General features: G+C 48.7%; 1 protein-coding gene across 21 annotated transcripts in view; it reads left to right on the forward strand.

Moving 5' to 3' along the window:
* The window catches only part of LOC122369539 (myosin heavy chain, muscle-like), a 60,799-nt gene that overhangs the window by 26,805 nt on the left and 10,148 nt on the right, over positions 1 to 23,846 (forward strand). For 3 of the 21 annotated variants that reach the window (XM_043344360.1, XM_043344340.1, XM_043344349.1), the window contains exons 18-36: positions 1,762 to 1,849; positions 4,279 to 4,396; positions 5,897 to 6,014; positions 7,409 to 7,545; positions 8,712 to 8,838; positions 12,846 to 13,055; positions 15,010 to 15,249; positions 15,531 to 15,804; positions 16,170 to 16,312; positions 16,731 to 16,856; positions 17,209 to 17,312; positions 17,894 to 17,972; positions 19,670 to 19,813; positions 20,240 to 20,407; positions 20,778 to 20,884; positions 21,211 to 21,442; positions 21,939 to 22,091; positions 22,436 to 22,665; positions 23,205 to 23,547. In XM_043344360.1, the coding sequence (XP_043200295.1) occupies positions 1,762 to 1,849; positions 4,279 to 4,396; positions 5,897 to 6,014; positions 7,409 to 7,545; positions 8,712 to 8,838; positions 12,846 to 13,055; positions 15,010 to 15,249; positions 15,531 to 15,804; positions 16,170 to 16,312; positions 16,731 to 16,856; positions 17,209 to 17,312; positions 17,894 to 17,972; positions 19,670 to 19,813; positions 20,240 to 20,407; positions 20,778 to 20,884; positions 21,211 to 21,442; positions 21,939 to 22,091; positions 22,436 to 22,665; positions 23,205 to 23,547 (3,141 nt within the window). Of the gene's footprint in view, positions 1 to 66; positions 120 to 590; positions 679 to 1,761; positions 1,850 to 2,140; positions 2,229 to 3,197; positions 3,286 to 4,278; positions 4,397 to 5,896; positions 6,015 to 6,829; positions 6,948 to 7,408; positions 7,546 to 8,711; positions 8,839 to 12,845; positions 13,056 to 15,009; positions 15,250 to 15,530; positions 15,805 to 16,169; positions 16,313 to 16,730; positions 16,857 to 17,208; positions 17,313 to 17,893; positions 17,973 to 18,362; positions 18,442 to 18,609; positions 18,689 to 19,669; positions 19,814 to 20,239; positions 20,408 to 20,777; positions 20,885 to 21,210; positions 21,443 to 21,938; positions 22,092 to 22,435; positions 22,666 to 23,204; positions 23,548 to 23,846 lie in introns of all 21 variants that reach the window. The other 18 variants (XM_043344343.1, XM_043344348.1, XM_043344347.1 and 15 more) reach the window with 11 other exon arrangements.

Here is a 23,846-nt window from a genome sequence, read left to right on the forward strand (position 1 = left end):
CCTGTTCACCCACCTGCTGATGCTGCTCACGCTGACTGCTGACTGTGCTCACGCTCTCTCTGATAGGTGGCCGCGGAAAGAAGGGCGGTGGCTTCGCTACTGTCTCTGCCAGTTACAGGGTACGGCCTGGCATCCTTATACTCATCATCCTATCCCGAAATATCTAGCTAACACCTATACCTAGTAAATCGATTTTCATCAGACCAGCTTCCTTTAATTCATGATAATATTTTTACAAAGATTTTGCGTATTTGTCATCTTGCTGAAACTTTAAATATTAGATTGAGTAACGTCATATTCGTCGCTTAAATTTTATGTGCAGTTATATCTCATTTTTCTCTAAATAGGTATTGCTATAAATTTAACGTTTTATAGGTGCATCTAAATGGTTCAGTCGGAAACTGGTTTTCCGAAACCATAAACCTACAGATATATTTCTTATTACTTTCAAAATAAATATTATTTTTCGGGAAAAGTAGGTTTTGACGTAAACATTAAGATGCTAAATAGTTCTCATCAAAATCCGATGCATCCTTTTCCGTTCCCTGATTGGCCGGCCTCACTGACGTCACTCCCGTCTCCACCAATAGGAGCAGCTGAACGGTCTGATGAAGACTCTACACGCGACTTCCCCTCACTTCATTCGTTGTATTATCCCCAATGAAATGAAGGCGGCCGGTACGTCTCCCCCCCCCCCCTCCCTCCCCCTGGAATGCAGGAAATGTCGGAGAGCATCGGAGCATCGTGGAGTACCCTCTCCAGACCGACCCTCACCCTACCCCTACCATACCCCAGGTTTCCAGAATGATAGCACGTGCACCGGAAGCCAGCGTCGCGATCTTGATACGTGCACGTGAACGTGATCTTTGATACATGTCAGACGAGATCAGGATCTCGATAGTTGCACGATCACCCTCCTGAAAGATATGCCCTGAAACGCAAGCACGGAAACCGAGATATCCTGTGACCCTCCCTTGTGTGTTTGTAAGGTTTCCTGGAGGAGACAGCACCCTCTGTGAATCTGCATCACGAATGTGCATCATGAGGACGACTGTGATGTGAAAGAATGTGTTCCTGGCCCGACAACCCGACACCCGAATCGAACCGACCTACCCACCGGACCCAACCCGACCCAAAAGCACGACTTGGTGTAAGGATCGATTACAGGATCGCACGTGGATCGCAGCGGATCGCAGATCGAGATCCATCGGCTCCAGTACACTGGATAGCCCCCTATCCGTTCATGACCTTCCCCTGATATGACCCAGACCATGATGTGACCGTGCCCGGCCCTATCCCCCTGTACAGTTGAAATGAATGTCGCACTATTGCTCGGTTTATTTTGTTTTAGATCGCAGTACCAGCTGATGGGAAGCGTTGTTGATGTGATAACAAAAGCCTGCCTGGTGTTTTTCACTTAACCGATTAGATGTTCTGCTCTACCTTGAAGGCAGATTGGCTGTTCTATCAAATCAATGTAATACACAATGCACCGAGGCAGGCTATAGCGACTTTTCTAAAAATGCCTAAAAAATTGCCCGAAATAGCTATGCACTGGCGCGTCATCAAGACTCACTTTAAAAAGTTTGAGCTAAATGAGAATGTATGATCCCCCTTGGATCAATACCGACTCTTCCCACTGGCCTACTGCACCATGAACCGAGGCATGTCTGGAGATTCCGAACCGATGGCATGTGTACGACCCCCGGACTTTGTGCCCCGATACGTCGCCCGACCTCACCGCGCACGTTCATATTTTAGGAGCAACTGAATGGTCTCATGAAGACTCTGCACGCCACATGTCCCCATTTCATCCGCTGTATCATTCCTAACGAGATGAAGGCCCCCGGTAAGCGCTCTTTGACGCACCCGTGAGCTCACAACCCTTCTGCCAGAGCAAGGCTAAAGCTGTGTCCCCAAGAGAACCCTTTCTGAACCCGAGCGCAAAAGTGTGACCCAGAGAAGCCCCTCTACCAGTTAAAAGCTTTGACCCAAGTAGTCCCTCCCTCCAGCAGCACAAAGCTGTGATAAAAACCCTCCCTCCACCAAAATCGTGACTTGACCCTCCCCAGTCTTCTTGCTCGGGATCAGAGCAAGAAGCCCTACGACCCGATCTCACCTCGGGCTGAATGTGTTGTAGGAACAGCTGAACGGGCTGATGAGAACGCTGGAGGCTACGTGCCCTCACTTTATTCGTTGCATTATTCCCAATGAAATGAAGGCAGCTGGTAAGCGCGATTGGATTTTACCACAAAGTCGCTTAGGTGCTGCTGAGTGCTGGCGTTAATGACAAGGCGTCATTTTTTGGATCGCTTTTGTCACTTTTTTTGCAGCTATTGTGAAATGCGATGCTACAAAGCTTCAGCGCTTAAATTCCGCAAAATTGAGCTTCATGAAATGTTTTCACAATCATGTGGCTTGCTTTCGAATTTCGCTTATAGACACCTCTCGCAAGTGGGTGTTCGTGCTTTGCTTTCGATTTTGTCAAATACGACAGCATTCTCAAAATGACTCGGTGAACTCAGAGTAAGCCAAGTTGGCTGAGATTAAAAGAAAGAAAGAACCAAACTCGCTTTTGAAGTTATCCGCAGCAGTTTCCATTAAAAACTCATTTTCAGTTCAGCAACCATTTCATGTCAGCTTATTGCTCTTTGCATACGCTGTAAATGAGCCCTCCTGAATTTTTAGCCTGCTGTGCTGTGGTATCCCCATGCACACACATATACCCTCCTACACAGCGACAACAACACATCGAAAATCAGACAAATCAGCCATCAACTGCCTAACCATAAAACCCATCAAATTTTCCTACATCAACACTTGCTTGACCGCTACCTCGATGTAAGCCCGCATAGTTTATCAGACCCGAGCCCCATTGGTGTGACCCGCCTCCGAATTTGATGTGACCCGAGCCGGATTGACCTGCGAACCTTCCGATTGATGTGACCCGACTTGATTGAACCTGTGACCCTCACCTCATTGGTATGACCCCTCTTTATTGATGTGGCCCCGCCCTGGATTGACCTGTGACCCACCCCAGATTGACTTGTGCTCTCCCTATTGTGACCCGACCTCGGATTGAAGTGCCACCCCTGCCCTGCGGCCCCGCGCCCCGCCCGTCTGTCGTGACCCCTGCCTGCCCTCGGGCTGCCCCCGGCGAGGTCAGAGCTCAGCTGACCTCTGACCTCGCACCTCAGGAACAGCTGAATAACCTGATGCGAACGCTCATGGCGACCACGCCGCACTTTATTCGCTGCATTATTCCGAATGAGACCAAGTCCCCTGGTAAGAACCGCATGTGAAACGCGTAGAAGCTCCGAATGCATGCGGAATCGGATATGAATAGATTATTTTGAAAATACGTGCATGCATGAGTAACTGCATATGTTTTTCTGGTAGTCATCTAGCAATGAGCTGTTGATAAGTCATTGGTGTTGGTCATCAGGCTGATGTCTTATTAGTGTTTTGGCCATAATATTTCTGGAGTTCTCTGTTAGGTACTTGTACGTGCTTACTACAACACATTTTAACTCCATAATCATTAGTTACATTGTCAACGTCTTAGTCTGGCTTATTCGAATCATCACACGAGCAAACATTTTTTAGCAACATAACTGTACTAGCTTGTTACTTCTTCTCAATCACTTTCCTTCCGTGAGACTTTCGCTGAGGTCCAAAAATCAGGACATAATACATATGCAGGACAAAATGTAAATTCCTGTTGCAGATGTCTTGCCTCGCTTCAGCTTCCGAACTGCTTCTGAATGTTCACAGCTGCAGCCTAGCCGATGCCCAAATAACCGCTTCCCGCCTCTAGAAACGTTTCATTGCATTGCCTATTGCTACATGATACGAGCAAAAGAAGTTTCATGTTTTAATTGCTTGCTAGCAGAAGGCGTAAAAAATCAAAACTTCTGTAAATCGCAATATGTGGTGCCCGTGCCCAATTAACGTAATATAATGACTTAATTATCCATATAAAGTAATCTAGGCATATATTTTCTTCAAACGTAATTTGTCTTCGCATTAAATTAGGTACATTTAGTTTATACGATAGCGTTATCGCGGATGAAAGCTGAGGTCACCTCTCATCCATGACCTCTGAATCCTACTCTGACCTCCGCGATTACCCGTGACCTCTGTCCTGTGCCCTGACACCCCTGACCTCACCAAGACCTCTAATCCTTCCGCTGACCTCAGCGTGCTGACCTCCACACTGACCTCTCCGCTGACCTGTGACACTTGACCTCTGACCTGTGACCTGCTCGCGCGCGCCAGGTGTCATCGACGCCCACCTGGTGATGCACCAGCTGACCTGCAACGGCGTACTCGAGGGCATCCGTATCTGCCGCAAGGGCTTCCCCAACCGAATGATGTACCACGACTTCCGCCACCGGTAAGAGCCATAGGACGTGTTTTTCTTTCAGTCTTTCTTGTATCCGAAGGGGATAGTGGGACGTCTTATTCTTTCGGTCTTTCTTCCTTTTTTGATGAGAGGGATTCGGGGACAAGTACAAAGCCAAGTGGTTGTACGTTCACAAGCAGGAATTTCAAGAACGTAGTTTTATAGTTTGATGATAATGAGCGTGATAGATCGCCTAATCTATGGTGTAGGAGCGCTTTCTAGCAACAAGGTGAAACTGGGTTTTCATTTTTTTTAGCTTTCAGTGATGGTAAACAACGAATGGCTTACAGCATTTTCGACAAGCAACCATTCGCATCTATTGATAGAAGTTTATTGGGCTAAACGAACGGCTTAATCACAAAGGAAACAATGCTTGTTTACGATTGCAGCCTCAGCGTGCGCTTTGTTGTCGCTTTGATTCAGCCCAGCTGCTCTCGTTTATCAGTTTAGCAGGTGTTGCTTGTCTACTTGTTACGAAAGCGATGTCATGACTCACTGCTAACCCTAGATGATACGCAAGACACCGTTGTAAAATGAGACAATAAATTAATTTAATTGAGCTCCAAATTTCAGCTAGTGTATAATTTCAGCAAATAAGCAGCGAGTATCAGCGAATCCGAGAAATATTTGTCAAATGTGGCTTCGGTTGATTTAGTTCAGCTCTACCGAGTATCTGATGAAATGCAGACATTATTTTTAATGTTCCTCTATTGTCTGTCTATACATATGTTCTGTGACATGAACCTATTCACAAGTAATGTTATATCACTTCTGTCATTACGTAGTGCGCTATGTGCTGTGCGTAATGTATCGTGTGCTGTGTGTCTCGCGCAACTGCTATATAATGAATGTTCTTGGTAAAACGTCCATTTATTTTCCACCAATCCCTAGCCAACCTCCTTTCGTCGTAGCGTTTTCAGGAACCATTTCACTGCGTTGTCAGGAATGATGATGCGGATCTGACTTTAACAAATATTTTAGCAGCAGTGTAGTGTCATAGACGCTGTTAGAAACTAATTGATAGTACGTTCAATATGCATGCATACTTAGCTACTGTCGGTAGTCATAACATTTTTTTATGAATAGCTAATATGATCGTGGTGTAATGTGGCGTCGTTAAACAGCTGTCAACGTCTATTGTGTTCGTCTTTAGGTGTGCGTTTATTTTGAAAAGGCACATGATCAGCATAAGCTACCAGCATCAGCTCAATTACAAGCCATTAAAACAAGTTTTTCTAACACTTTTGTTTTCATGTATTACGCTGAATTTATGCACACACTTGCAGCGTTTCGAAACTTTATTCGGTGGTTTTCGAGTTGGCTTTACGAGAACTAATCATGTGCCCTTCAAAATAAACCAATGTAGAGCACTAGCATTCAAGCGTCATGTTCACGTTTCATAACTAGCTTGTGCGTTAGCATAACTCACAGGATAGCCAAATGCCAGACATAACCTCACGCTAACCAACTGTCTGGATTGTCACTCGCTAGATACGAGATTTTGGCGCCGAAAGAAATGCGTGCGTGCAAAGAGGGCAAGGACGCCTGCGCCAAGTGCATGGAGAAGATTCAGCTGGATGCGGACAAGTACCGTCTGGGTCTGACCAAGGTGACCTTCTATGCCCTCTCCTTTTTCTCAGTCACCCTCTGCAACTATGGATACTTTTATTGTTCCTCCACATGTCCTTGCGACAAATGCGCTGCTTTGTCTGCATTCCTATCATTTCTAAGCCTCATTTCGTTCCCTTTCGGTTCCATTTATTTCAGCTCAATTCTTTCCTTCCACTTGTTCTTATCTCCCAAATATCTTTTGGCATTTTTCCCGCTTCCCTCTTCTCTTGCCTCTCCTACTGAAAAAGACGGGAGAAATACGGCGTCATTTGCCTATTTCAACTTTGCATGTGGTTTGCTGTGCTGTGCTTGCTTTCAACACGAGTGCAACATACTTCTACCTCATTTCTCAAAGGGTCAGCTCTACAAGACATCTACTTCCCGAATCGCGTCCCGAAAAATGGTTGCTACGCCCCTATCCTATCTGACCACCTTTTCTGCATATAAGCCCGGATGCCGTATACGGAACCCATCACCGTTTCTCTCCCCTTCTGTTTTACAGGTTATCGCCTGACCTGGACTCTCTTGACCCGTGTGACCTGCGTGCCGTGATCTTGACCCATGAGATATCCCGCTTGGATACTCCCCTTCATCAACGATTTTCAGGGCCCTGAAACACCGACGCAGAGATACGAATGATACCGTCTCCCATTTTCACATTTGATCTCTACTCCCTTCTCTCTCCCACCTCATACCAAAAGCGTGTTCGAGTGTTCATGTGTGTCACTTCTCTCTTTGGGAAGCCCCTTCCACCCTCCCTTTGGTGACTTCAGAAGACTCCCCTCTCTGATTGGTCGCCACTCTTCCCCAAAGCTACGTCATTCTGGCGCCCAAGGAAATGAACGCCAAAAAGGATGACCGCGACGCATGCGATGTCTGCCTGAAGAAGATCAGTCTGGACGCGGACAAATTCCGTTTGGGTCTGACTAAGGTACTGCCTGTAGTGATGGTCAAAGTACCTGACTCCGGTAGAGTACTTGTGGATGGGGAGAAGATAAACAAAAGTTGGGGGTTCCGTGTGAAATCCCATCTTTTGCATGACACCATTGTGTGCGTTTTCCTGCTTCCGACATTTGTATTGAAGCTATTCTGCTTTCAGTTTAAACATTATCCATTATCTATTGCGCAATAAATGAAACGTTTACTCATTATGGCCTGTTGGAGCCATTCTAAACATGTGCACTTTGCCAGTATATTTTGTGATATTGATCAAGGAGTGGATCTCAATAATAGCGTTTTTATGATAGCCCGTAATTTTACCACCAAAACGTTTATCTTCTTACAGGTTTCGATAAATTCACATCTCACAGTAAAGTACAACTCTCGGCTCATCCTGATGTGACCTAACCTAACCTTACCCGACCTGATCTGACCTGACCCGTGGCGCGCCAGGTGTTCTTCCGCGCCGGCGTGCTGGGAGACATGGAGGAGCTGCGTGATGACGTACTCAACAAGATCTTCTCCCAGATGCAGGGCGTCATCCGCGGCTACCAGGCCCGAAAGGAGTTCGCCAAGCTCCAGGAACAGCGGTACGTTGCGATAGTTGGCGTTTTTAGCTCGTATTCTTGTCATTTTATCACCTGTGTATGGTAGGTAGAAGTCGAAATCAGTATTCATTATTCATAGTGGTGGTTAAGAATGGACGCAGAAGTGACGAATGTACGAGTTAGTGAACAGAAAAAGTGTGCGGTATTCGATGCAAGGATTCCGGCAATGAGAGCTTTATATGTGATCATCTTAGAAACGAGCGTATCTTTTACCATCCACGGCCACGATTTATCTTCATCTTATCTTCCTTATAGAAATCAAGAATAACCTTTAATGTGTCTTTGCTGCACTGATTGAGGGCTTAGACCATCGGCGGCGGAACGAGGAGGGCACCGGGGCACCGTGCCCCCCTTTGATTTGGGCATTTTAACATTAGCCCTATGGGCGCTGCATGGAAAGAATGGGACCAAAAGAGGTGTTCCGCCGCTACTGGCTTAGACAACGATTCCTGATTCCTTACAGCTCATTGCATTACATATCATCTACCTGGTATGTTTAACCCACGAGCCGCTGGGGGGGGGCATAAAGTTGCCCCCCCTTTACGTTTTGTGAAATATCTCCGAAACCTGATGAGCTACGAACGTGAAACTTGGCATAGCTTCAAATGAATACCTAGGCAATGTTTGAGGAAAGTTTGGTGGTTGTAGCACCTAGGATGACGTCACAGTGACGTCATAAAGTTTTGTCGTTTTCCGATATGGACCGTTTCTGATGACGCTGAGCATGAAACTCGACTGTAAATGAACTAGACAGCACCTGCTGTCATCCTAAAACATCTTACTACACTTCCATCTAGTTTCTGACCAATAAGCGGCCCTTTATATTCGGCCCCATATATGTGATGTATCGTGAGGAACGTGAGAGTCGCAAATCTATAATTTCACTTATGACGTCACTGTGACGTCATTTCAAATGGGATCGACACCAAATTTGGACACAACCTTGGCTAGGTATTCAGGAAGATGTATGCAAAGTTTCGCTTCTCTATCTCTTCGCGTTGCGACGATATCGTCGCAGAAGTAAAGGGGGGGCAACTTTATGCCCCCCCCCAGCGGCCGGCGGGTGGCGCGGAGGCCCAGCGGCCGCCGGGTTAATACTGTGTTATGTGTTCCCTATTGTCCTCACCTCTTTGTCACGTTTTTTTCAGCGCCATGTTGCTGGTTGTGCAGCGCGCCATCCGCAAGTACATGCAGATGCAGGGATGGTCGTGGTTCCGTCTCTGGGTCAAGGTCCGCCCCATGCTCTACGAGACCCGCATCGAGGACGAGATCAAGGTCAGTTCGGGGATGGGAGACATCTCCGGTCATGGGGTGGGTCGCGTCACTGGCCACGGTATGTGTCAACTCAAAGAACGGGTCACTATGTGCACATTTTCAAGGTACTTTCCGGTTCACAGTGAAGTAAAACCTTACATTGGAGATTACTAACCATGCTCACAAGCACGATGGCAGAATAGATAAATCCAATAAGTTTAGAATGAAACGGAACGCTAATTGCTCACACAGCTTCAATTATCCGATGCATAAATAGTTACATAAATACTGCCAGCTAAAATTCAACCGATCCAGTCCATTGATTGAAATTATTAACAATGCATTGATGAAAAGTAAATCACAAGAACACTCCCCAGATACCGGTGTATCAAATCTCGAGAACTTTCTCAGAAATTTGCCGAATTTCCACAAGCCGCACCATTCTGCTGGGTCCATAAGTGCGACGACTGGGCGGTAGGCTGTACCGCACAGCATATAAGCCCGGCGGTACAGCATCCTCGCAGGCGGCAGCTTACGTCGGCTCAGCTGCGGAACGGCTCATGGAACTTCGCCTCTCTCTCCCTCCCTCCCTCCCTCTCTCTCTCTCTCTCTCTCTCTCTCTCTCTCTCTCTCTCTCTCTCTCTCTCTCTCTCTCTCTCTCTCTCTCTCTCTCTCTCTCTCTCTCTCTCTCTCCCCTCCCTCCCTCCCTCCCTCCCCCTTCCCCTCCCCGCTCACAACGACTCTGCAGTCTGCAGTCTGCACCAACACCTTTCTAACACTTCACCCGTTACTTACGGCTGTTTATTCGCGAGATAATTGCACTGCAGCGTTCAGTAATGGCTTGGAGACAATCCAAGTTGGTCACATCACGAGCTAACGGTACTCAAGTGTCACCCATGCGGAAGAAACGGCTCCGTTCAAGCCATCGTTGTTGGTTTGGGAAGCTATTTGTAAACAGGCCTGTGCGAATAATGGGTTAGTTATGGAGATGAGTGTTGTTTGACCTGTTAGAGAAGCACTTTGAGAAAAATAAAATCGTTAAGTGACGCAGACTTCTGAACAACCGGTTCATTGGATAAACAGATTCGATTGACCTTAACAACTTATATAGCAACAAAAAATGAGCGAAACTCCAAGCATAGTAAAATCAATAAAACTTTACAGTCGTGATTATGAAGCGGTGCTGGAATGCATAGACCATGACCTGTCTGTTTGTCGAAACTGTTTCGGTAACAATCAAAGTGTCTAGTTGGATTGAAATTCCAAGTCACTTCGGAGAAAAAGTCACAAGAATGATTGCATTTGTATAAAAGATATCGCCCTAAATCAAGCAACAGCTCTTTATGCTGGGTCATCCTGGAACGATGAAGGCATGCAGGCTCCAAATAATCACACAATGTTAAATGCTCTAGCGGCCTGAACAGTTGCTACGGATCCCCAACATCAACCAGTTCCATGACTAGACTACCCCACTATTTTCCGTTCTTTCTCAATCCGTTCCATTTTGGTCGATTGGTAACCAGATCTGGCGAGGCGTCTTTGTGAGACATTGCCTCATGAGTCAGCCGGCGAGGCAGCTGGCTCCGCTCAGTCAGAGGTGCCGCCGTGAGCGGGGCACGTGTGTTTTCACATGCCGCGCACGGTACGGACGTGTTATGACTGACGCCCCCAGCTCCCGGTCCGGCCTGACGCACGGTGGAGACCGGGGGCCGGAGCTCGTGCTGCTTGGGAGGAAAAGTTACGGGTCAAACAGTTTTTCATCAAGCATTTTTGCACAAGCTTGTGGTTCAGCAACACTCTTCAATTAAATAATAATAAATAAAGGAAGTAAAAAGTGAGCGAGTAAAAAAAAAACAGGTTAAATTGCGAATATGTTGATCGATGACAGCGACGGGTAAACAAAAGGGTAAAAATTAAATATGCAGCTACAGCTTACGAGAACTTCCATTTGTCTCTGACTCCGTGTGTTATCTGAAAAGTTATCGGAATTTCTACATATAGCATTTCCTGGTGACCCTTCTAATTGTTTCGACCGCACTACCGCGCCGTCCACACTTCCCGTCCAGATTTTCCTCGAACTCCGCCTACACATCTCACTAATCTCACCGATACACCCCACCCCTCAGCGCTCCCATCGCCACATGCTCCAATCATCCACCAACTGACACGAAGTTCTCCGTGCCCCTGACTGTAATCCTGCTGACTCAGTGAGCATCGACTCCTGCTCTGGCTATTTTGGGATGGCGCCGACCCATAGGTGTGGCACACAGCATGAGTGAACTCTCCGAAAAACCACGGTTGAGCTAACGAATGACGAGTGCGTCAGGCGCTGGTAGGGGTGTGGAAAGGAAAGGGGTGCTGAGAGACCGATGACTGATTGAAGGAGTCATAGGATAATCTTGCGGCGAAGCTATAGGTGATGAAGATGGATTTCTTTTCACGCACTGAAACAGGCGACAAAGATAAAGTGTTTTAAGTGAAAAAAACAGTAACGGCGGAACACCTTCAATGAAGGGGGGGGGGCACTGCCGACTTTTGGTCCCATTCTTTCCATGTAACGCCCAATAGGGCTAATGTTAAAATGCCAAAATCAAAGGGGGCACGGTGCCCCGGTGCCCTCCCCGTTCCGCCGCCTATAGTGAAAAAAATGTCCCAGATCGTTTGCAATCTCAATTTGCGTTATTGAAAATGATAGTTCCGAAAGTGAGAGAAAGGATCTGTGAAACACAAGAACATAAGCATTACAATTTACAACTCGCGCACATCAGGATCTTCAAGACGAAAAATCGCGTTCATCATACTTCCCTCATGCCACTTGACCCCCAAGACCAGAACCCTCTGCGGGTTGCGCCGTGACTCAGACCCCCTGGCGGTGACTCGTCGAACTAGCACCGCCTCAGGGCACGGCCGGTCGTGCGTCGCGCGCCGTCAGTCGGCTTCGGCGGTCGTCGGCGCACCGTCCAATCAAGGCGCAAGCTCAGCCTCACCCTCCCCACCCAAACACACAAACACGCGCCCGTGACAATGGTGTTCGACGTTCGCGAATTCGAGGAGGGTGTGCGCGAGGCGGTCGCCAAGTACGACGAGTGGTTTGGGCAGCTCGATGGACGCAAAAAGGTAACCGCGACCCGGTGGGGTTTGAATACACGAGGGCAAAATCGGTCCAATGTAGGGAGCTGTCAAGGCCTGAGTGTTGACGAAATTTGTTGCCTTTCTTACTTACAGAGGGATGAGTGCTTGTCTAGCTCTTTGTTCTTTAATGTAATCACGCCATTGTGTCAAAACGACTGTCGCTGTTGCCAGATTTAACCATATTTTGTGACATTTTGTGTAACAAATATTAAACTTTCTTGGAGCTGCAATACGAATCAATGTTCTCGAAAATTTCACGTGCTTCTTGAAATATAACGCTCAAAGTATAAGGCGTTCGGTGAAGTGACTCACCATAAATAATACGTTCACGTATAGCAGCATGAAAGTTTTATAATCAAGATAAAAAGGTCAATAGAGAAGTGTTCAAAATGCGTTTTAGTTTGTAGCATTTCAAACTGGCTGTACACACGAGTCCCGAATACGAGAAGCAATACCCCAAGCGTGGTTGAGAACGTAAAAGGGCTGTGAAATAATATCAGACACGAGCAGCTATAGCAATAACGTAAACGATGCATCGGTATCGTATGCCTTCGCTTCGTATGCTGGGATAAAGTCAGCAAAAGTTTATGCGAAAAAGTCTTCACCAACACTAAGAATCGAGCTCTCCACACCGCCGCCATCCATTAAAGTTACAAGTTACAACACACTTTCTCATGAAAATAAGGGTAGGTATATTTCATGCTTGACCGCAAAGCTGTACGATCGCGCAAAGGTACATAAAAGCTTTGCTATAAAATCGTGTGGCAGTTTCCTTCCATCACGATTCAACGCCTAAGACTTACACACACAACTAGTAGACCCATCCCCCAACAAGCTCGCTCTTCTCGTGCCCGCGTGCACAAGCCCGTGCAACTCACACTCCCTCCCTCCGACAGAAACTCGAAGAAGAGGCTAACGATGCCACTGCTCGTCTGGAGGTCGAGTCCAAGGCCCGGAAGGAGAACGAAGAACTGAACATCAAGCTGCTCCAGGAGAAGAATGAGCTCCTCTCGCGCCTCGAGGCCGAGCGCGGCTCCATGGGAGATGAGATCGCCAAGCAGCAGAAACTGCAGGCCCAGAAGGCTGACCTGGAGACTCAGCTCACGGTAAGTGAAAGAGGAGGGGTTGGACGGGAGGTCAGAGTGGGTAGTAGTCGAGAGTCTAGTCTACATAGAAGGTCGAAGTCGAAAGGATGGGAGAGGTGAAGAATTGGTGATTGAAAAGTGGGCTGGGAGATGAGAGGATGATTGGATTTCTAAATAAGATGAATGAAAGATGGAGAATGGGGAAGAAGTAGTCGTATTGAGCGGGTTGATTGGACCGGAATAAGAAAATGGGTTCAAACTTCGTGATTGAGGTACGCACGTAAGATCAGGGGAAGAAGTATAGAAAGCAGAGAAGAATAAGGATACGTTAACTTGGCTCCGGGGAAGGTGAAACAACGGCATAAGGGAAAAATGGGGCGGCAATCGAATAGCGAGAACACAAGAACCATCGGAAAGCTTGTCAGAATGGCAGAATGGGAGGGTGGAGGCATCTTCGGGACCCGGTTCAACGGATGTAGGCCGCAAGTCTTCTGATACGCGATAACGTCGATATCAGCGAAGCCACGCAGCTGTCTTTGATACAGCTGAAAACGGTCAATGTTTGCCCAACCCGGCCATCAGACAGTCCGGTATTTTCTCTTCCATTTCTTTTGACGTCATTCGGTGGGCGAATCAACACGTCGGCGTAATGCACATCGCGGTGCAGATCAACAGAGCGGTGCTTCTCCGTGGCCAAGATCGACACCTCAGGGCACGTTCGGCCCCGTTCGCTGGCTGAGAGCGAGCCCCCTGCGCGGTCGTACGCCTCGACTGGTGGTTTATCTGCCGTCTCCTGCTGCTATTGGAAACAGGAACGGAACGGATAAACAAGCGGCCGCAGTCTGGAGCGTGCAGAACGGTCCGCGGCGCCTCTCGGCAAACAGTTGAAAGCGTCGCGGCTGGGCGGCAGGGGGTGCGATAGGTGGGTGAACTCAAACATTCGGCTAATTAATCGAACGGGAAATAGAGCTCTGAAAGCGAAGGAATCGCGATATCAAAATTTTCTGAATTTCCATTTTATCACATCGGTGTCTGTCTACAAATATCGTGCACAAAATGTGGACGGCGTTCGGTTCTAAATTCCTCTTAACTGATTCCCAAACATCACTAGGTGTAGTCGGGCAGAGCTGTTCATGTTCGCCACATGTAGACTTCAAAGCCAACAGGTTTCCGCACGGATTCCTCCGCACAGCTCGTGTAAAAATAGTCTCCCCCGGTCTGCGTCTGAGTCACGCAGTTCGGTATTTTCGGTGCGTCGGCGGCGCCGGTTCGATGCTCCAGTTTCGCCAGCGGGACCGCCGTAGAGCTCCGCGCACCCCTGGTGCCCAACACGAGCCGTAAGGCTTGCGTCCCCCGGGGTTTCTGATCCCCCTGGGGTCCAGAAAGGGATCGGCTGAGCGGTAGCGGCGACACCGAGCCGCCACAAATCGTCCAACGGGCGTAACGATGTTTGGAAAGGCGCTCCGAGACGGGAAGTCGGCGGAAAGACAACACGCGGAGGCGGCGTCTCTGTTGGCTGCAGGTGTCTGGTGGGCGACGTCTGGGGAGTTTGGGGGATCTGGGAGGCCGGGGTGCTGACTAAGCCGCACAAACGACTGCGGTGGAGCGGCTGGTCTGACGGGAAGGCTGCCGAACGAAAATAAGCGGCTGTGTGGGTAGGATTTGATGCGCACCATGCGATGCTGCATGGTGTTCATGCGGTCATTGGCCATCCTCGATTAAATTTAACATCACATTGATAATGTTCACTGCTTAAAAAAAATGTGCAGCAAATTATGAACACGTCCATAATGAAACTCTAATCATATTAGAGCGTTTAAAGGCAACAAGGCCGTTAAAATTCGCCAGGTATTCATCCTACATTTTAGATTCATTAAGTCAAATGTCACCATGCTCCCACGATCCAGATCTCCCATAATCCCTTGCTCCAGCCTCCAATTCGTGTCTTTACTCACTGGCCTTTTCCCACGCACAGGATGCCCAGGATCGTCTCGCTGTCGAGGAGCAGGAGCGCCAGAAGCTCACTCAGGAGAAGCGCAAGGCTGAGCAGGAGCTGGCCAGCTTCAAGAAGGACTTCGAGGACCTGGAGGCCTCCCAGAAGAAGGTGGAAGCCGAGAAGACCAACAAGGACCACACCATCCGCAACCTGAACGAGCAGATCGCCCAGCAGGACGAGACCATCAACAAGCTCAACCGCGAGAAGAAGCGCCTGCAGGTAAGAAAAGAGTGGGATTAGATGGAAGAGAAGAGGAGAGATTAGCAAGAGACTTTTCCAAAACGTAGTGAGCGAAAGTCAATGGATTGATCCTCATAAGCCTTTGTTAGGATTTATATTAATTTTATCGGAACATTTTGGTAGGTAGTGCAAGGGTGTACAACTTCAGAAGGATGCCCAATGACAGCAATTGGAGCACATCCTAAACTTATTGAGTATTACTCGGAACTCGGAACCCAGCTACTCAGACTAACACATCTCCCACCCTCTTACATCCACAGGAGAACCAGCAGAAGACGGCCGAGGACTTTGGCACCCAGGAGGACAAGGTCGGCCACCTGCTCAAGGTCAAGGCCAAGCTGGAGCAGACGCTGGACGAGCTGGAGGACTCGCTGGAGCGCGAGAAGAAGACGCGTGCTGAGACCGACAAGTCCAAGAGGAAGGTCGAGGGCGACCTCAAGCTGACCCAGGAGGCTGTGGCTGATCTGGAGAAGAACAAACGCGAGCTCGAGCAGACCATTCAGCGCAAGGACCGCGAGATCGCTCAGCTGTCTTGTGAGTATTCCGGGACGGGAAATGGACGACACAGAGAAGCGGGCGTAATCGTTTGGAAAGTTGTTGTGAAGATCGTTGGGAAAATCGTTGGCAGCTTTGCCATTTATACGAGCGAAATGCCTCCCCAGTATCTTTGTAGCTTCGTAAGCATCTAACCAACTGGGAAGCCATCGTTCGTACCACGCCAATCCAAGCAGTTTTATTGCTAAACGACACTGACTTACACCCGGTTTGCCTGATGCTACTTACATTGCAGACGTGGTCCATCACGCCTGATGTCACCAATCACTCCATCTGACTGTACAACACCTAAACCCACTCCCCTCTCTCCCCGACCTCTGACCTGACCTTCCCCCGCCCCTTAGCCAAGCTGGAGGAGGAGCAGTCTCTGGTGACCCGGCTGCAGCGCGTCATCAAGGAGCTCCAGGGCAGGATTGAGGAGCTGGAGGAGGAGCTGGAGGCCGAGCGTCAGGCGCGCGCCAAGGCCGAGAAACAGCGCTCCGACCTGGTCAGTGCGGGGAGTGGGGAGTAGTGGGGGAGAAAGGGGACGAGAGTAAAGTTCGTCGAGGGACGAGAGGGAATGCAAGCGTGGACAGACGCAGCGAAAACGTCTTTTGAATGTGGTAGAATGGAAGTTGTCCGGTTTTGATAGGCTGGAGCTGGTTAGTGGCTAGAGCTGCTGACATATTTTTATAACGCAGAAATATAAGTTTTGGCTCTAGTCTCAACGGAAAGTCGTTTTTATAAACGCAAAACGACCCTATTAGCGCAATGTGCAATATGTAGATTAGGCGGTCTCCCCTGACCTGACCCATGCTGACATCACGCCTTGACCTCTGGTGACCTCTCGCCGTGACCTCTGGTGACCTCCCGCCGCGACCTCTGGTGACCTCCCGCCCTGACCTCTCGGTGACCTCCTTCTCTAGTCCCGCGAGCTGGAGGAGCTCAGTGAGCGTCTGGAGGAGGCCGGAGGAGCCACCGCCGCGCAGATCGAGCTCAACAAGAAGCGCGAGACCGAGATCGCCAAACTGCGCCGGGACATCGAGGAGCAGGTACGGACATCTAGCGAGAGAAAATGAACTTAAAGTGATTTTAAGAAGTTATGCATTGCAATTTTGTCGTTTTCAATGCGTGCAAAAACGACAAATACGTGCGAAAAGAATTAAAAATATGGTAAGTCATGTAGGCATGTTTTCTTGCTTGCTTTTATTTACACTACGGACAGCTGTTGTATTATTGGAGTCGAGAACTTTAGCTTGTCGTCAAGTCCTTGTCAAGTTCAATAAAATATTAAAATATTTTTATTGCTCGCTAGCATCCAAGTAACATAATTTTAATTCGTTTTATTGTCAACTTCCTGATGTGACGTTATTTTAATTCATTTTTATTGTCTCGTCTCCGCAGAACATCCAGCAGGAGGCCACGCTCTCGGGCCTGCGCCGGAAGCACAACGACGCCATCACGGAGATGGCTGAGCAGATCGACCAGCTTACCAAGGCCAAGGCCAAGTGAGTCACGCCGTGGTGACGTCACTGGTTTTAGGACGTCATGAGAGTGTGTTAGTAGATCAGCATAGTTTCCTTCTGATGGAATCGTCGTCAAATTCTGATAGGAATATCTAATTGGTTTGTAGTTTTATTGGTTTGTAGTGTAATTTGTAGACGTACAGTCCACAGCAGAAGTAATGTGGGGTTTCAGTCATGGGTATGTTCTGCTTCTGAAGCTTAGGAACGATTAGCCAGACTACAATGAAACTTTGAATGTAGCTTATATGTATCGTCACCCTTGCAGCTGCAACTTTAGCTATTGACATCTTCTTTTCGATCACTCCGCATTAAACAATCGCCAGTCAAAGCCAACCGTTGAGATTGGTAAAACCCTACATTACTTTAGCGGTGGGCTGTACATATCCATGTATTCATGGAAGTATCGATTTCATATGTAGTTGTCGATAGTAACGTATGCATAGTGTTGTAGGTAGTGTTGCTGTCGCCAGTATGATCTGTAGTGTTGATCCGGGTTGAAGTAGCACGCTATGTATCGTATTTATCGCCCCGCTGAGCGTTTCGCCATTCCACCACCCGTACAGGATTGAAAAGGAGCGTCAGGGCTACTCCTCGGAGGCCCATGATGTTCGCATGGCCATTGAGCATATCAACAACGAGAAGGTACCCGACTGACGTGACCCGTCCTGATCCCGCGGGTCGCACCTATCCCTGTGGAGAGTCCAATAACAGCAGCTCGTCAGTCCATGTCCGCCGTACCCCGTCCCTGTGACGGTATCGTGTTGTACCCCTTGTCGTACCTGCGTTGTACCCCTGGCGTACCTGTGATGTCGTACCTGCGCTGCACCCTGCGTTTGTCTCGTGATGCACCCTGCATTAGGGAGATGCCCCGATACGATTAGAGCCAAGGCGCTTAGAACCCGCTTCGAACCCAGCTCGGTTCGGTTCGTACCTGGTCCGATTCGGTTCGAGCCTGGTTCGGTTCGGGTCCGGTTCGGTTCTGGTTCGATTCCCGGCCGCTTGTCCTGCACGAGACGTGTGCCCCTTCCCCAGGACCGAGCGGGAGGGCGATGTCCTTAGTCAGGAGTCACAGGAGCTGCGCCTCGCCCTGGATCAGACCAATGCCGAGAAGGTAGAATAGAGATGGGCTAACGACTCACCCCGCTAACGCTTTGACCACCTCTATTTTGGCAGCGTTTCCAGTACTTGGTTCGCCATTTTTGGTCACCATTTTTGGTGATGTATAGAATTTTGGTTTTAGATTGAGGTGTGTATTTTAATTTTCCGTGCGATTTTTTAGCGTCGAGCGACACGTTATCGAGCTGAACGTCGAAGCCGAAAGCTGTCGAAGCGCTTTGGACAGAGTGAAGCACTTGACGGTAACGGGGCTCGAACCCGCGTCTCTGGATTACTGGTGCATGCCGCCTCATCTGTTCCTCTTTGTGTCGCTGCCTTTCGGATCTCCTATGTGGCTAACACGATGTTTCATGTATGCCACCTGTTGATGTTGTTGCATTTTATTATGTTTTAGTTGGGGTGAGTAAGAGAGTTGAAAGTAACGAGAGTAAGGCAGCTGCGGCATAAAACTCGGGTTTTGGGTCTTCATGACTTTACTATCGGCTCAATTCTGAATCGATGTATGATCTATTTGCCCTCTAAAGGTGTATTCGAAGTTAACGAATGCTTACACGCATTTCTTATAATGAACTGTGGTCTGTTCTTATTTATCGTTCTTTCATAATGAATAATTCATAAAAGGCTACGTGAGCATGCATTTGTTTTAAACCGTAATATCTCTCGCTAATTTATCATTTGAACTTTATTATCCTTTTCACAAACCGTTTCTTTGACACAACATCATCTCAGAAACTAGCATCTTCATTCTATAAAGTTGCACACGTCCTAGTTCTGTTTTGGCTGTTGTATCAGCACCGAAAAAATTATTCAGAATCACGAACGATAAATATAATGCGACGGTAATTGGTACCCCAAACATTTCAAAGGGCTTGGCTTTAAATCAGTATTATGTATGCGAGATTGCTGAATCGGTCCCCCACCTGAGCGTTACACGACCTTGTCGGATTTCTATGATCCATCCGAACCGAATCATGTCCCCACTACATTCCACCATGCGGATCCTGTCCACTACCCTGTTCCCTTACATATAACCCTACCCTGATCCCACAATGACCCTGACATGACCTTGTCTGATTTCTTTGATCCATCCACATATAACCATGTCCTCACTGCTTTCCATTGCGCTGATCCTGTCCACTACCCTGCCCCTTCCATATAACCCTACCCTGAACCCACCATAACCCTACCCTAACCCTACCTGACCTGACCTGACCGACTGGTAGGCCGCCGAGGAGAAGCAGACCAGGGGTCTCCAGGAGCAGCTGAGCCAGCTGAACGCCAAGCTGGAGGAGGCCAACCGCACCCTGGGCGACTTCGACACCGCCAAGAAGAAGCTGTCGGTGGAGAATGCGGATCTTATGCACCAGGTAAGGGTCTCTCTCCCTCCTCTCTCTCTCTCTCTCTCTCTCTCTCTCTCTCTCTCTCTCTCTCTCTCTCTCTCTCTCTCTCTCTCTCTCTCTCTCTCTCTCTCTCTCTCTCTCTCTCTCTCTCTCTCTCTCTCTCTCTCTCTTCTATTTTTCTTCTGTGGACTTCGGTCTGTAAGAAAGCGGAGATGACAGAGCTCTCTAAGATGCGTCATATGATCATCATGACTTGCTTTGATTATCGTAAAGACTTTATTTATAACTCGTGCTCTTCCTACCTAGAAGTTTGCTTCCTCAATTGCGTTCTCTGCCTGTCTGATGTCACCATGTTCGATCGCTTACACTCGTTTTATAATAGCCCCACTGGATGCTACCTAGCCACAAATACCCTCCACTAAACTGAGTAAACACCTCTCTATCTCCTCACAGGTCGAGGAGGCCGAGTCTCAGGTGTCCCAGCTGCAGAAGCTGAAGACCACGCTGCAGGCTCAGCTGGACGACGTCAACCGCGTCTGTGACGAGGAGAGCCGAGAGCGTACCACCATCCTCGGCAAATACCGCAACCTGGAGCACGACATCGACTCTATGCGCGAACAGGTGGGTGATCGATAGGTACTCGAGCACCGAGGCGGGTCTATGTAGAGTCCATGAGTAAGGGAGAGGTGAGTCTGTGAGTTGACTACGATGTCACATCGATGCACGCGAAGTTGAACGTGATATCATTTTCGGAATGTTAGATTTGATGTCGACTTCGTGACCGAGAAGATGAGTTAACTTGTGTAAAATGTCGACTAAATGTCGATTAAAAAGAAAAGAATCTGTTCTGAAACAATGCACTGTTATTTTCTAAACGAAACATTAAACGTCTTTGAAACGTCTTTCCTTGCTCCTGACTGGTCCTCGATGATTACCCGGACGACTGTCATTGGCCGAATCTCATCGTCTCACACTTCTGATTGGTTGCCAGGTGGACGAGGAGGCGGAGCAGAAGTCGGATCTGGCGCGCCAGGTGGCCAAGGCTCAGGCAGAGGCTCAGCTGTGGCGCACCAAATACGAACAGGAGGGCGTCGCCAGGTCAGAATGTTTACATTTTTATACAAATTTTGTCCGAATGGATGAATGAATGGATGTGGTCCTGATCGCAGTTTCCTTCAAAAGTAATACGTTCACTTTGATGTTTGCATTCTTATTTCGGTTACTATCGTCTAGAAAGAAAAATCATTCCATCAAGCAGCTAATTATGCACAAATATTCCATCTACGAAAACTCAATGCCTAACTATTTCATATCAAAGCTCGTAATGCTTATCGTAATGCTTATCGCCATTTTGAAGTTAACGTCTTACGTTACCACACATCGTTATTATGTTTTACACGGCCCGCCATGTTTGTACTCTCCAGGGCCGAGGAGCTGGAAGAACAGCGCAGGAAGCTGGCGGCCCGCCTGCAGGAGGCCACTGAGCAGCTGGAGGTGCTCAACCAGAAGAACATGAGCCTCGAGAAGATCAAGACCCGGCTGACGGGAGAGATCGACGAGATGCACGTGGAGGTGGAGCGCGCTCAACAGCTGGCAGCCCAGATGGAGAAGAAGGCCAAGAGCTTCGACAAGATCATCGCCGAGTGGAAGATGAAGGTGAGAGATTAGTGTTTGGAAGGGGGGAGGGGAGTTGGTTTGGTCAAATGAAGGTGGAAATTGTGGATCGGGGAAAACGTAGTTTAAAACGCGCTTAACACGAACGGCCTTACTAAAACCTGTTGCTCTGACGAATGTGACGACTGTCAACCATGGATTAGATTATTATTGCTAGAACGGCTCAACGGCAGGGCTTTGTTTGGTAGAACATTCTTACGGTTCGTTCCCTTCACTTAGATGTTCGTCGTGTAACTAGGGAGCCCCACATTCCGTTTTCATGTGCCAGGTAATCTCGATCAAGATTAAATTACTACTCACCTCGATGTCCTGGCAGACTCCCACATTCCAGTTTCCTTCATGATTTGTCCACACTATTTCCACACCATGTCATTTTCCTCGGTGACCTGAGGTGACTTCGTTGACCGGCACCCCCACATTCTTGTTCCTTCACCACACATTCTGTGCCTAACCTCCCCGTCTCCCCCTTCCCCCGCAGGTGGATGACGTTGCCGGAGAGCTGGACGCCTCTCAGCGCGACTGCCGTAACTACAGCACTGAGCTGTACCGCGTGCGCTCCACCTACGACGAGAGTGTCGAACAGCTGGAGGCCGTGCGACGCGAGAACAAGAGCCTCGCCGATGAGGTCAAGGTAGGTGGCGAGACCACGCGCTAGAGGTCACAAGCTAGGTTGCTCTATAGGAGGAGAGCTGCTCTTCAGGTCTGCTAGTTTTGTGAGTGTGAGAACGAGGCTCAGTTGAGTTCGGTAAGAGTTCGGTAGTTCGGTAAGAGATGCACAGTGTTTCAAATAAATCCTGAAATATGTTGCAATGTAACGTCCTAATTTTGAACTGGAAATCACTATTAAAATTTTGTCTCGAAGCGTACGGACTTTGTTGAGAATGCCAAGGCCAAAGCTCTCTTGCTTATCACATTGCACGACCTCGCTTCTTGATCACCTCACGAACTTCACCACTCATCCTCCCACGTCTTCAGGACCTGATGGATCAGATCTCGGAGGGCGGCCGCAACCTGGCCGAGGTGGAAAAACTCCGCAAACGCGTGGAGCAGGAGAAGGAGGAGCTGCAGGCGGCCCTGGAGGAGGCCGAGAGTGCGCTGGAACAGGAGGAGAACAAGGTGCTCAGAGGCCAGCTGGAGCTCAGCCAGGCGCGGCAGGAGATCGAGCGGCGTATCCAGGAGAAGGAGGAGGAGTTCGAGAACACTCGGTGAGTGGTGAGGGAGTTTAGGACTTCGAGAACACTCGGTGAGTGAGAGAGAGTTTAGGAGTTTGAGAACACTCGGTGAGTGGGAGAGAGTTTAGGAGTTCGAGAACACTCGGTGAGTGAGAGAGAGAGAGAGTTTAGGAGTTTGAGAACACTCGATGAGTGGGAGAGAGTTTAGGAGTTCGAGAACACTCGGTAAGTGAGGGAGAGCTGGAAATGTATGCCGAAAGGTAAGATTGGTGAGAGAAGTAGCATCACTTTTCGGACCAACGTTTTGATGGGTTAGTTATCTGGGATTAGTGAGAACAAGACGACATCTTGGTCACATTTACGATTGATAACAGGCAGTAAGGAGAGAATGACCGAGAATAACCGATTGAGGTCGTCAGAATAACATGTGACGTAGACGTCGGTTTACCGAGATCTATGCCTGTGACTTGTGAGCAGCGAAAACAAAACACTTTCACCGGGAAAACCGCCAACATTACCGATTAAACACTATTGTGACAAATTATAACCACCATTCTCCGTCTTCCCCGCAGCAAGAACCACGCGCGCCAGATGGAGTCGATGCAGGCCTCTCTGGAGGCCGAGGCCAAGGGCCGCGCCGAGGCCATGCGCATGAAGAAGAAGCTCGAGACGGACATCAACGAGCTCGAGGTGGCCGTCGAGCGTGCCAACGTCGAGACCTTCGAGAGCCAGAAGACCATCAAGCGGGTGCAGATGGAGCTGCGCGAGATCTCCACTCAGATCGAGGAGGAGGAGCGCGCGCGTGCCGAGGTGCGCGAGGCACTGGCCATCTCGGAGCGTCGCGCCAACGCGCTGCACGGAGAGGTGGAGGAGAGCCGGACACTACTGGAACAGGCCGACCGCGGCCGCCGCCAGGTCAGTGGGTAGAGGGGTGGGTGAAGTTGGGTAGGGGTTAAACGGAGGTGGGAAAGGTCATGTTGGGGTCAGGGGACGTAATAGATAATGCAGACCTGCTGTCGTGGTATGCCATGCAGAAAGGTTTCCACTACACCTGCAAGGCTAAGCACAAGTTTGGTAAATTGAGTGTCAAATACCCCGTCCTTTTTTATATTACTTGCCTACTGTTTAGTTGTCGTTTATCGGTTCGAAGTGAAAGAGCTTATGAATATCAACGCGATTTATTTTAGACCGGTGCGAATGGGCTGAGAGAGAGA

Source organism: Amphibalanus amphitrite, unplaced genomic scaffold, assembly GCF_019059575.1.
Source record: "Amphibalanus amphitrite isolate SeventyFive unplaced genomic scaffold, NRLGWU_Aamphi_draft 001047F_arrow, whole genome shotgun sequence".
Taxonomy (NCBI): domain Eukaryota; kingdom Metazoa; phylum Arthropoda; class Thecostraca; order Balanomorpha; family Balanidae; genus Amphibalanus; species Amphibalanus amphitrite.